General features: G+C 41.2%; 1 protein-coding gene across 1 annotated transcript in view; it reads right to left on the bottom strand.

The window, feature by feature from the left end:
• The window catches only part of cadpsa (Ca2+-dependent activator protein for secretion a), a 127,838-nt gene continuing 114,061 nt past the window's right edge, over positions 1-13,777 (bottom strand). Inside the window, exons 27-28 of the mRNA XM_066670357.1 lie at positions 2,174-2,278; positions 1-1,189 (exon numbers count right to left, since the gene is read on the bottom strand). Coding sequence (XP_066526454.1) covers positions 1,022-1,189; positions 2,174-2,278 — 273 coding nt within the window. The 3' untranslated portion in view covers positions 1-1,021. The remainder of the gene's footprint in view (positions 1,190-2,173; positions 2,279-13,777) is intronic.

Raw genomic sequence — 13,777 nt, 5'->3', positions numbered from 1 at the left:
TTCTTTTTTCTTTTGTGTGGATGTACATAAGGCAGAAGCAAGATGAATCCATCATTTCCTTTTTTAGACAAAAATCAAGAGCTTTGGATAGTGTTGGGGGACATGCTACCTCCTGCACAAGGGGCAATGCACAGCATCAGATATTTCACAAAGCAACAGTTGCCAAGAGCAAAACTAGCTCCTACAGTCCAGACAGAAACAAGTCATTGGAATGGGGTAGTAAGGATTGGAGAGGATATAGAGAGAACACTCTCTGGGTTTTGTCCAAATAGGTTATGCAACTGTATAATAGATAAAATATAACGTATCTTATAAATTGCAAATGACTTAAAAACATAAAAAATATTATTGACATCGGTCAAAGTATATCACAACGAAGCTATGGGAATATATTGCATTTCTAATATCTCGACTTGGTCACAACTCATTTGTTAAAAAAGGATGGCTGTTCCCTTGTGGTGACAGAGATACTGTGACTGACTGTTGGTTTGTTGTGGAAGTGTGCCACATAGAAACAATACCTTTAACAACAGAAACAAGTTAAATAACAACATAGTCAATTCATCTGGCATACAGTCAAAAAACTTCCAAAAGAAAAATCCATAGAGTAATAATCTATGCACAGTTATGTACCATTCATTATTTACATCACACAGAAGAAGCGCCATACACATTTGCTTTGAACAGGGACACAACGTATTATTCCTAAACCATCTCACGCCACATTGGTTACAAGTAGTACTCCATATTGCTTCGAAACATTCAGGAAGGAATTTGGACATTATTATTTTTAAACACCAAACGCTTTTGAATCCATTTTTTTGTCACCATAATCTTCCGACAAACATAAAATACACTATTCATTTTTTTTGTTTGTTTTTAGTATCTCATCTCGATAACTGAGGTTGGTCCCTTGATCGGTTTGTATGACTTGACGGTAAAAATTATTAAGGAAGGTGAGCACGACAGACGAGAGTACATGCATCATTTCAACAGGCTGCGACCAAACACCACATAATGTCTAGTCGTCTTCTTCATCGCTGTCCTTCATCGAGATCCCCAGCATCCCTCCATCCCTCACAGAAGCTGTGGCTTCCTCCAGCATCAGTCTGTTCTTCACCGTCTCGTACATCTTACTGTTCAGAGTCGAGTCCAAAACGCCTTGCAACCGGAAATCACGGTACTTTTTCTACAAAGGCCCAGAGATGAATTCAGTTCAGAACACGCACTTGTCGTTCGCTTGACCTGACACTAAATACACTTGAGTTTAACATACTGATAGATAACAACCTACTAAATGTATTTTTGGGTATAGAATCATACTGGATATATGCTCTAATCACTGACCAATCACTTGTGCTAGGTTTATAGCATATGATCAGTGTGATATTATACACAAAACTGTTTTTTGAGAGAACTAGTTTAACTGAAGGCTCAAATTGATCACAGGAACCTGCTGTTGTGGACGTCATTCAGGTTTTACGTAACAGAGGAAGCAGAGTTTGTCTGGGGACTCTATGCCACTCTGATCGAGCACAGAAATAAACATGGCACCATACTTACATGGTCCTACTCCTGCTGCTACCCAGAGATCACACAGAAAGATTTAGCAGCAGCAGTGAGAAGACTGAGCTTGGCCGATGCACCTCTGTGACTTACTGATTTAAATAATCTGCCTTTAGAGACTGATCTGTCTTCAATCACAATGTAAAAAAAAGCTACGATACAGTACCCTGCAACACTGCAATCTCAGAAATGATTTACAGTTTTGCTTTGTCAAGTTTAGGACATATTTATCAGTCTAAGTCTTCAGAGATCTGTACCACAAGCTATGCAAGTATTGAATATTGGCGAAAGTCAAAATATAATTTTCTTTGACATTTTTTTTTCATGCAAAACACAGGCATGAACACAGAAGATGTGGCTTTGAAATGAACAAACCTGCCATTTGATGAGGAGTAGCCTCATCAAACACAAATGTACATCGTCAACAGTTTATTCTTGAACTTTATTCTTGAAAAGTGATCTCAGTGTCCAATGTCCAGTGTCAGTTACAAACACATGAAGACACAGACGATCCTTCTTCTATAGCCCTCGTTACTAACAGTGATTCACTGATGTTTTCTGTGAGTGATTAGGCCTTGCGCATTGCATTTGTGCACGTGTATGTTACCTTTACGATTCTGATGAGGATTTTCAGCTGGTAGAGGTGAAGCTGCAGGTCCATGCGGTCAGTTAGCCAAGTACCCAGCAGGTTCATCGTGCTAGTGTACCATTGCTGCAACACAAATGCAGTTTTCTCCAGCAAGACATACACTTAGCCACACTTCTACACACAAGATGTATCATTTTAAATGTCTTAAAAGTGGATCATCTTCACACAAACCCAATCTGAACTACCTGTTACATCTTAAGGCTGAAATTCTGAAGCTGGTCACTGAATGCTGCAGAAAATATAATTAAAAATTCCTACAAGAAGATTATTATTTTTGAAAAAGTCAGTAAAACATATTAGAACCAGGGTGATATTTTGCACAGAAGGACTCGCTTCCTATGAGCATCTTCTCATCAATCATCGGCTTCCACTGCTGCTCTTGGTATTTGACCGGGAGAGGCGTCACTGTTCTCAGTTTGCCGTCAGCCGCTGCTAGCCTGCGCCCATCTTACTCCTATTTCTCCTGTCACACTGAGGAAGGAACATTCATTTTCCCCAGCAGCCATGTTGCCTTTACTGCAGTCACTGTGAACTTGCTCACAAAATACATTAAGGGTCTTTCAACAGTTCACTCTCTCCTTCAATCTCCCACCCCCGTTGTATCATTGAAACTTACTGAACTCAAAGCAACGCAAACAGCCAGCGCTCTTGGCTTTTGGGCTTCAGATGTTGGACCGTGGGGGGGATCTTGGTTAGAGTTTAATTGATTACTTATGATTGAGTCGAGCTGATGCTGATGGGAGCTGACTGCCTTGCAGTGGCCAGAGCAAAGCGAACAAACTGGATATCATGCTTCATAAGACATATATTTACATTACAGCCAGACTATTTCTATATTCACTGGCAGATTACTGCATTACTACTTTACAAGGCATCAGATACATATTTCCGACAATGTCTTGTACTGTTAGCAGTCAGATGACTACTAGGATAAAAGTCAGGGTGGAACACTTTAGATATCTCTGCTATGTCTCAGATTTAAAGACACAGCTGTCAGAAGACTGGAGGATTATAAAAACAGTCAAGTTCTCAGCAAGCACCATGACCTGTACTTGTTAGATTAATAAACAATGTGACAATATTGGCTTCTTCCATTCCACTTCCATTCGTTTATCATGTGAGACAGTTTCCTTATTGTTAATTACCACTTTTATGAATCAAAAGGAGTGCTGATCACACCCCCTTGTGGTGAAACTTCAGCCTGCTAAATAGGAGTGAATGACTTGGATTACAAGCCAGGTCTTGAAGGTGCTACGCTACAGGATTAGCATCATTTTATCCTCCGTATTTCTCTTAAATATACACACTCTGCACCAGTTGTTCAGGTTGGGAAGTTGATCTGAATCTATTGATACCATGGAGAACCCCGGAGTCATCAAAGGCCTGTAGATATTTTCAAAAACGTTATGATATTAAAGAAATGCATAGCGTGCAATATCAGTAATGTACCCAGATGAGTCAATGAGAAGACTATGAATATAAATAAAACAATGGAGAATAGACTCTCAGGCACAGTGTGCATCTAGTGGATCACAGAGATGTAGGAGCTGCTGGACTGACAAAGAAAACTGGGCTGAGATTGATGCTGTCATTTATCAACTGGTCAAGCAAAAAGGCTATCAGCTAGTAATTGTTTTTCTTGGGTTAATTTGCTGCAGGCAAGTGTTTCATTATTTAAAATCAGGCTTAAAATAGATGTTGCCTTCTAGACAGGATCCTGAAAATAAACATAAAAATGTAATAGTTATAGTATTTTGCTTCTAAATGAGGCTGAGGGCTTCAATTATTTATGATTTGGGGCATCTGTACCCTGAGCCCTGATGATACCCTCTCTTTCCGTTTAATGGCCCAGCATGCACTTTCACATCTTATTTTTTATAATTTTTTTTAACAAATGATTGCAAGTGCAAAATGACCCGCATTTTCAAAAACAGTTAAGATTCTCATGTAGTGTACACCAAGCTTTAGAGAGAGAGACATGGACTGAAGGGATGTCATTGTGCGATTGTAGGGGAAGCCTATGATAGTGACATTAAAATCAGAAGAAGCATTGAGGGAGTTTTAGTGGTAAATTTGTGAGGCGAAGGGGGTTGGTAGTGTGTTCATCGTGTGTGTGTGTGTGTGTGTGTGTGTATGTGTATGTGTGTGAGTCAGGGCCTGGTGCAGATCTGGGAGTGCTGGTGCTGTGTGCCTGTGAAAGCTTGGGCAGCCGGTCCGTGATGGACCCCTGCAGAGAGGCCAGACCTGGAGCAACTTCACTCCCTCTGACACTCGTTTTCTTTCTCCATCTCCTGCTCCCTATTTCATGTGAATGCTCTCCATTTCTCTCATGTATATAACCCCCCCCACACCACAATTTACATGTACATGAGTACATGTCTCTTATATCCTATGTCTTACAGGTGGATTAAGGGACCAGTGGACACAAGTGAACATAAATATACAGCGAAACAAACAAGTCATTTATTAGGTTTTTAGTTTCCTAGCAAATTTGCCTGTTTGGGTGAAGTTTAATTATTATTCTGTGGATTGGTGAAAGTGTCTTGTTAGATGAGCAAAACACATACATTGCACAGCAATGAGTAATAAAGCATTAATATGCAGTGTTTACTATCTATTGAATGAATGATCTGGTTGATGATTGTACCACATTCAAACTTGAATTATTTAGTGGTTACTGTTTATCTGGTGCTACATAGTTAAGGTAAATAACAAAGGACTTCTCTATTATTGTCTTCAAAAGGCTAATGCAGGACAGGAAGATGTCGTTAGGAACTTGATCGATAAAGACTGAAGCTTAGAATAAAGCCGTATGAAAGTACCTATTGGTAAAATTGGGATTTGAATTGATTTACGTCAAATATTTTGAATTTCATCTATATTTTTGGGGGGGCCAATGAACAAGTAGGTGGGCCTAAGCTTGCTGAGCCTAAACATAGTACTGCCAATGAATAGTCTACTCTCTGAACTTTCGGAATAGCTCTATATTGAGTAGACTGTTTGCTGATGATTGTGCCACATTCAAACTTGAATTATTTAGTAGTTACTGTCTATCTGGTGCTACATAGTGAGGCCAGTGCCCTTTATGCTTAAAACAAGTGATGTTTATGTACTTCCAATCAAAGGAGATAGTATATCATAATCTAACACGGTTAGCATTACAGCTATATTCACGTGTGCATAAATACGAAGTATTTCACGAGGCTATGTGGCTTTACAAAGAGAAAATGCAGCGTACACTGAAATGAACGACTGAAGAGTGTCTGGTCTGGCTTGTGAAATGAACAGTGATGGTTATGGCACTTTGTTCTGCTATGATGAGAGGAACAGAAGTCTCTCTCGGAGAGCATTATGTACCATGCCATTTTTTTGGATATGAAGCAGCGGGAAGCTGGTGGCGTCTGCCAGCCAAAACAAGAGTATCGTGCCTCTGAATACGTAATGAAACAAATGGATACGGGGGAAAAATCTGTGATCATCTAACGAGTTCCATCTGATATTGGAATGGGATTTATAAACGTGTGTCTGTGTGTGTGTGTGTGTGTTGGGCACATGCACTATCATTACTGAAATACACACTAATGTGCACACACACATGAACATCTGCAGGCCCCCCACACCTCTAGGAGGGAGTGTTGAAAGGCTGACGACCTCCTGCCCCCTACAACACCACACACACACACACACACACACACACACACACACGTTTCTGCTACAAGCCTGCCTTCACACTCTCATCTTTGACATGTTACAGGAAGCCATGGCACCTAGTGGGGGGCAACAAACAGAATTCAGCGTAAGGCTGCACACCCATCGCACATCTCACACACACACACACACTCATATAAATGCACATACACGTATTCACTACTTCCATCATCCCTCCGAACTCCTGAAGCCAGACAGGCATCTGTCTCAAACACACCAGCAGGACTTACAGCTGGGATATTTGTCCGAACTTGAAGGGACATTGCTTTTTAAACCTTTGTCGACTCAGTTCAAACACAAATATCATGGCCCGCCTCCAACTTGTAACAGATTTAAGGGTCATTTTTTTCTGGCTGCTTATCTGTTTAATTACTTATTCATAGATTCATATAATAGCCATAGTGAAAGATTACAAGGCATATATGTCATGTTTGTTGTATTTAATATAGTATCTAATGTATTTAATACTACAACTGACTCCTGGTGTTCTAAATGAGGACTATGAGTTTTTGTTGTAGTTTTAGCTTAGATTCGTGGATGAATATTTGGTAACACACTTGGGATTTGTTTTTTTTTATTATTTAATTTTCTCTCTGTTTCCTTTTACTTATTTTTCTAAATTATAAACATAGGTAAGGGTAATTATGGTAACATTTATCATGTATTTCTGTTTTTGTGGCACGCATGGATAAAACTTCATGTTTATTCCTGGTTGTTTGTCAAGACCGTGTGTAATAAACGTTGCCCCTATTGGACGGGAGGTAGAAGTACTCCCGTACGTAAAAGGAGAACTCCAACATGTGTAATCAGTGACCTAAGGCCTAAACGTTTTTAACTTTGCAAGTCAGCACTTTGTGAGCTTGGCAAGTGTTCTTTTTTCTACTAAGAGTCGAGTTAATTTCTCAAATGCCCAACTGAAAATGATCAGATTATTATTTGCCTGTGGAATAGTCGTCCTGATGAACTGTGAGCTTGTTCATCTGCAGATGTTTTTAAAACCACACTCAAAACTCATCGTTTTAAACTAGCACATGGATGATAATGTGTACGTCTTTATGGTTACGTATGTGTCTATGTTTGTATGTATTTATGTGTATTTCCCTTTTTATTTTATTATCTATTGTACTCCTTGGGTCTTTTGAAAGGCGCTTTTTCATAAAAATGTATGATTATTATATTATTATTTTATTTTCTATTTCAGATTGTGGAAACCGAACCAAAGCAGCACTCTGGAAGTTTTAGATAAAGTGCTAACAACATGAGTGATGTCCTGTTCAACGAGTTTCAGACTGATAGTTTTATTATTATTATTATTATCTATCATCCAATGACAGCCATTACTGTCAGTACACACTCATTTTGCTGTGGCTATCATTTAACATTTAAGCTCGTCAGTAGTGTTTTGTCGGTATGAATTTAAATGCAAAAGTATGTCTGAATTTTTTCGGACTCTCGAGTTTCAGACTCAAAACCTGATGTAATGTGGTTCGGACTCTGAGGCCGTATTCAGATTTGGTCCAAAATTTAAGGGCCGATTACAGCTCTAGTGGGAGCTGGTGTGGGCTCAACTCGGGCTTTTGTGCTTACAAAAAGGTCCCCTTTACAAAGGCAGGAATGCTGTAGAGGAGGCGGGGACTTGGTGGGGGGTACATGGGGATTACAAGCAACCTGTGACTCTGCCTCTTTCTGCCCTTGCTGGTGGTAATGTGTGCGTTTGAATGAGTTCGTAGAAGTGTGTACATGCGTATGTGTGTGTGTATATACATGTAAATGAATGTATAAGTGAGTAAGATCGGGAATGAGTTAAGTGTATGTATGCGTGTGTGTTTGTGTGTGTGTGTGTCTGTGTGTGTGTGTGTGTGGGTGTGTGTGTGTATACATGTGAGAGTGGGCCTGCTCTCTGTGACCGATGCTGCTTGAGAAGCTCTCCCGCTGGGACCCAGCTGTGTCTGCAATTAGCGGGAGGGATGGAATGATGATTGTTGCTAGCGCTGATGCTAATGCAAAATGACAGGCTGCCGGAGAGGATAAGAAAGGCCGAGTGCTGCAATGTTTCCCTCTCTCTCTCATCACGTCTTTCCTACTTCTCCTTTTATATCAATACCACTCCTTGCTCTGACCATCCTCATCCACCAAAAGCAGGAGTTAAGAAATATATAAAGTCAGTGGAGTTCCTGACAAACGTTGGTAGATAGAGCCTCAAACAAATTTGTATCAGACAAACATTACTTAAAGCTTTCATCTTGGAGGAAATCAAGCTGGATCTAAAAAAAACAAACAAACATTAACATAATGGCTCAAAGGTTCCTTACAGGAAGTGAAACAACTTTTAACGACCTGTAAAAAAGAAAAAAAAAACATTTTAATTTAGTTTTCCTTGTATATAATGAGTGTTCAATGAATAGTGGTCTCAGAATTGTTCATATTACTCCCTGTAAGTAAGTAAAACAGCCAGGGATCCAAGGCCTGGCCTCTCTCTGCCTCTCCTCAGCCAGGGTCTGTCTCTTTGTCTCTGCTTAAAAAGAGCCGTCTGTGAGCGGGCAGCGGGTTGCAGGGCCCTCGCCCTTTTCCCTGGCCAGGCGGCTGAATCGGACCCCCCAGCAGGTGAGAGTGGGGAGGCCCAGAACGCCGAGGACTCTTTAAAACTGACTACAAGACATTATGCTCTTAGGACAAAGGGACGGGCTAATCCTACCTGCTTGCTGTTCGTGGCCGCTGTTGGCCTATTATCTTGTGCTTTCTGGCCCCTGAGAGGTGGTCCATTGATGACGGAACTCAATTACCATGGTAACTCACACCGAAAGACCCCATGTTTCCCCAGTCTCCCTCTCTCTCTGCACCACAGGACATGCTGACCCAGAGGAGAAAAAAAAACTTTTCACAGGAAACACACGACTCTAAACATGTTCCTCTAACATGGCATTGTGTTAGCACTCAAATCAAGCTCTTCTCTCTCTCTCTCTCTCTCTCTCTCGCTCTCTCCTTGCAGAAATGGGACTACTGAATGGAGGGATTGAAGGAAAAGTTTTAGGCCCAGCAAGCATGCGAGTTTCAAACTGTTTTTGATTGTGCTGCTTGTACAAAGAGTAGGCCGCCAAAGATTTACATGCCTCGCTGAAGCCTTAAGTGCAACAACCCCTCCAGTGTTTCTGCTCAGGCTACTGCTACATCTGTGAGAGGTGCTTAATTTTTTATAGAGCGAAAAGAAAGCTCGGTAAACGGGCAAACGACTGAATTCATAAACCCGTGTCACTCTCTTTAATGGTTTGAGTGAGGATGTTAAAATGTGGGGAATTTCTTTTCAGATTTCCTCGCTGCACTTTTCTCGCTCGTTGATCCGCCTAGACAACCGTGGAGACAAAAAAAGCCCACCACTATTGGAAACAGGGCCGCCAGCGGACTCTAAACTTATGCACGAGGGTCCAACCACTAAATGGATAACAGTATGCAAACAGAGCTTCCTTCGCCAAAACACACTCAGAAAGAGAGAACGAGCTTGTTGGGATGAACTAAATGGCGGGAATTATAGCCTGCATTCGTGTCATTGAGTAAACACACAAAGGAGTGAGGGGTGGGAGGACGGAAAGAAAGGAGGAGAGGGGGGAAAAAATGAGTAAGGAACCCAGAGCAAAGTGAGCCATTCTGCTCACAAAAGGAACGCTTAGAGGCGGATTGAGACGCAGCCGAATGAGGAGCACAACACTTCTGGTTGCTTGGCCTGAATGGGTTGGGGGTGAAGGGGGTGGGGGGTGAGGGGGTGGGATAGAAGGGGAGGGAGGGGGGCAAAATGGAATAAGCCAGCAAGCACTTGAGAGTCCCGCAGAGCACCTGAATGGGCCGGGGGAGGGAGGGGGGACGGAGGGGGGCAGCCGAAGGTGAATGGCCTGCCTTTTGGGACCAATTTGTCTCTTTTCACCCTCGTTCCCCTGCCTCCGCACTGACAGATGTACAAAGGCGGACCCGCGCTGAGCCTCTCGTATACACACCCACTAGCAGCTGTCACTCCAGTCAGACTAGTTAATCAAACAAATACCACCATACCTCACTTTACATCATGGAGAGAGAGCGAGAGGGAGAGAGAGAGCGAGAGAGAGCTAAGTGGTTGGTTACATTTCCTGTTCACAAGGCTATGGTTATAGTGCAGTAATGTAAGGTGATATACAGCTGTGTGCCAGTGTTCAAACGAAACATGTCCTCGTGAAAATAAGTTAACACACTCTCTACCGTGAAAAGACGGTTAGTAGCAATTTCTTTAACTCGGTCTCACGTTGTTAAACACTTCAGCAAATAAATAATCATTTTCCATTAGGATTGAAAAGGTGTGCTCTTTGTGGAGAACCTGTACTTCCCAAATTTGTTTATTAAACTTCAAAAAACTGTAAACTGAGTTCGGCAGATCACCCCGTAGATGGATGCTTTGACTCATTTTCAGAAATCATGTAATTTGAAAAATGGTGCTAGAACTCTGATGTTTTTTAAATAGTTTCTTGTATTTTCCTTCATTTTAAATGAGAAGCGGCCGCTGCACTAACCCACTTTTGTGGGTCAGCGGGGTTTACGCCCAACATGCTGAGGGCTCATCCAGAATAGCGAGGAAAAAAGAAAGAAACTCAGCTCCTGTAATTATCGGAAACCTAAGCAGCTTACAGCAGCAGCTCTGGCTCCATCCTGAAAGGAACGAAACCTTTTAACGTGTTTTGAACAATAACCGTGGGAGTACCTGTTGGTTCTCTTTTAGTCTTTTTATTATTTTTTTTTTTGATAGGTTTTCAGCCGCTAGCGTCACAATTACTTGTGTAAAGCTTCTTTATTCAATTGGTTTATTTCTCAAACTAAAGCGATTAAAATGGAGAGAAAAACAGTAAGGGCACATCAAATGTCTGACGTGACGATTATAATAACGCTTTACAATCATTAACATTTTTCATCGCAGGGAAAAAATATAGTGTTAAGAACATAATGCAACATTTTGAGAACTAATCAATTTTGAAGTGTTTATGGAATTAATTTTGTCATTTTCTAATTGAATTATGATTTAAATTAGAATTTCATGTTTTCAAATTCTTACGTTTTTGCCAATTAATAAATGGCTGTGCAATAATTCTCAGAAAACCTTTAGAGAGATGAATTAATTATGTTTCAATCTGAAAACTTGTTATTTGAGCAGAGAGATGCAAACCTTACATACACATGACTGTAAGTGTCAGGACAGTGCAGCGCTAACGTGTTTTGATTTCACAACAACTGGGACGAGTGATCAGGCGGCAGACAGAGTGTTAACTTTGCGCGGTGGCTAAAGTTGATTAAACTGTTCACTTGAGTTGGCGGGTCGTGACCGGGCCTGCAAAGTGGTGAAGTGTCCCAGACAGTGAAATGGTATTGCAGGTCTGTTGAGCACAACAGAATCCAACAGTGGCAGAAGTGGCAGGAGAGGCTCAGCCTCAATCCACCGCCACACGGAATCGCTGCCGCCAAAGCAGCTTTAACCGTCGTCATAAAGTGCAATCTCGCAGAGCTGATAACTGCCAAGGTCAACGGAAAAACTCTGAATCAATCAATGCCAGGCAGCCGTAATCCCACTGGAAAGGCAGATTAAGGGTATAATTGACCCGTGTAATCTGCCAGCGTATCTGTGGCCACGTCTCTCCACTGGGCACAATGGCACACACACACACACACACACACACGGAGGGCTAAAGAGCGGACAGCAGTATCACTACAGCGCTGGATTTGGAGATGGCTTTTTTTAATCAATGATCTCTGGGCTTGAATCAGGCAGATGAGCCCTTGCGTTAAGCACAGCTGTCCTAATCCAGCTTCCTTCAGCCACTCTTTCAAGAACTAGCAGGCTGGCAGAGGGGGGAAAATAAATTAATTTTCTCTCCCTTGCCCTCCCTTATTCTCTCCATCCCTCTGTTTGTATCTCTTTCTCTCTCTGTGCCTTCAACTTAACAAACTTAGCTATCTACCGGCACGCGATTTACAGCCTCATAGGAGGCCGCTACAGTCAAATCTGTTCCTCTCTGAAATCAACGGGACCAAAGCCATCAATAATCTCCCATCTCCTCATTCAGCCTTGTATTGACTCTCAAACAGAATTCAATAAAATCACACAGTTCAAGCTGGCCTCAGACAAACCTGGGTTGAGGACGACTAGCATTAAAATAGCTCATCTCCCTGGAACTGGAAAATAAAGAAGCAGCAAGTTCCTCGACGAAGCAAGCACTTGCATGCATCTTAAAGACATACCCTCCGCCGACAGCAGATGAAACCACAGCGATCCATAAACTATCCTGATTTTGTTATTTACCTAGTAACTGCTACCACTGCCTAGTCATCAGAATGATGTTTGTTTATTTCATACCCTGCTGTCTTTCAGTTTTTGATATTTATGCCCAAGTGGATGTTTCAGGGACATTATGAAATAGTTGTATAAAAGCCCAGAAAGGACAGCGGTCGAGTGTAATCTCATTGTGTTCTCTCGGTTAGTGAGAAATCCTCATCCTTGACCCCAATTAACCTCAGCCTAACACACTCCACGGATGCTTCATTATGGCATCCAGTCTGATCTGTAAACTCAGTTAGATCAGACCCTCTTGCACAGGCTGGGGCAGTGGAGATTAGCTCAGAATTTGAAAAGTCAAAGGGGGGACCAGAGCATGAAACACAAAACAAACTAAACAAAGCAACTTCGGTTTCCTGGAATTAAGTTAGAACCGAGTTGTGAAGAATTCAAACAGTGTGTTTGGGCTTTTTCAAGAAGGGCAAAAGAGTGGAAACAAGAGTTTAGCCAAAAATAAATAAATAAAAGCAAACAAACACACAGATGCCCTCTGTATATTCAAACAAGTAAAAACAAAAGTGAAGCACTGCACACGTACAGCTTTAATTTAGCTACAGAGGTAAGGACAGACGTTTACCTGCACCTCGGCTAAAGGCATTCAGACTTACTATTGCACAACTCCACACATTCAAAATGACCATTTAGTGAGTGAATGAAGTTATCTGCTTTGTTCAAACCAGAGGTCATTCTAACAGCTTTAATTCACTTCAGATTGTCAGTGGATCAAGTGTTCACACACACACACACACACACACACACACACCAAGCTGACCGTCTCTTCAGATGTACTGACTTTTAAAAGCTTTTGACTGTCCAACCGCCAAACTAGAAATAAATTACTAATTATTGCACATGTGATTGCATTTAAGTGTCTAGTTAATCTGATTATGCCTTAAGATTGATTTCCAAGCTAAAGCAACTAACGAGCAACTGCACAAAACAACTGTATGCAAATATAAAAAGCAGTGCACATCAAATCTCAAGTCTGAACAAACCTTTGATTGAAAATGAATCAAAAACAACAAAAAGGAGCCGGTTAAGGAGCTTCCAAAGCGTCTATATCCACCATTAAGAGCCTCTACTCTGAGACTGGTGTGTTCACTAGGACTAAGACCTGTGACAAAGTCGAGTATCCGTCACAGAGCCCTGATGTGGTTTGAAAAAAGAAAAAAAGCACATTGAATGCCACCAAATACTGACAAAAGTATATAAACTTCTAAACCACTTAAAATCTGATATAGGACGTAAAGCCTGAAATAAACAAGTCTTCTAGCTATTGTTCAGACACGACTTCTTGTGGAAATAAACCTAATTTAACTAACTCAAGAACCATTATGTAATGAAAGGTGCAGTTGTGAAGGCGTATATAAACTTTTGGCTCCAACTATAACTAACCAACTAACTAGTTTAATTTATACCATTAGTTTGTATAATCTGCCATCGTTAAATTAATGTAGGGCAAGGCTATAGATACAGCTTTTTGAATTAAGAAATAACAAATAAAACAAGTG

This window comes from Hoplias malabaricus, chromosome 5, assembly GCF_029633855.1.
Source record: "Hoplias malabaricus isolate fHopMal1 chromosome 5, fHopMal1.hap1, whole genome shotgun sequence".
NCBI lineage: Eukaryota > Metazoa > Chordata > Actinopteri > Characiformes > Erythrinidae > Hoplias > Hoplias malabaricus.
The sequence above is the reverse complement of the archived record's forward strand: the minus strand, read 5'-3'. Positions and strand labels throughout refer to the sequence as shown.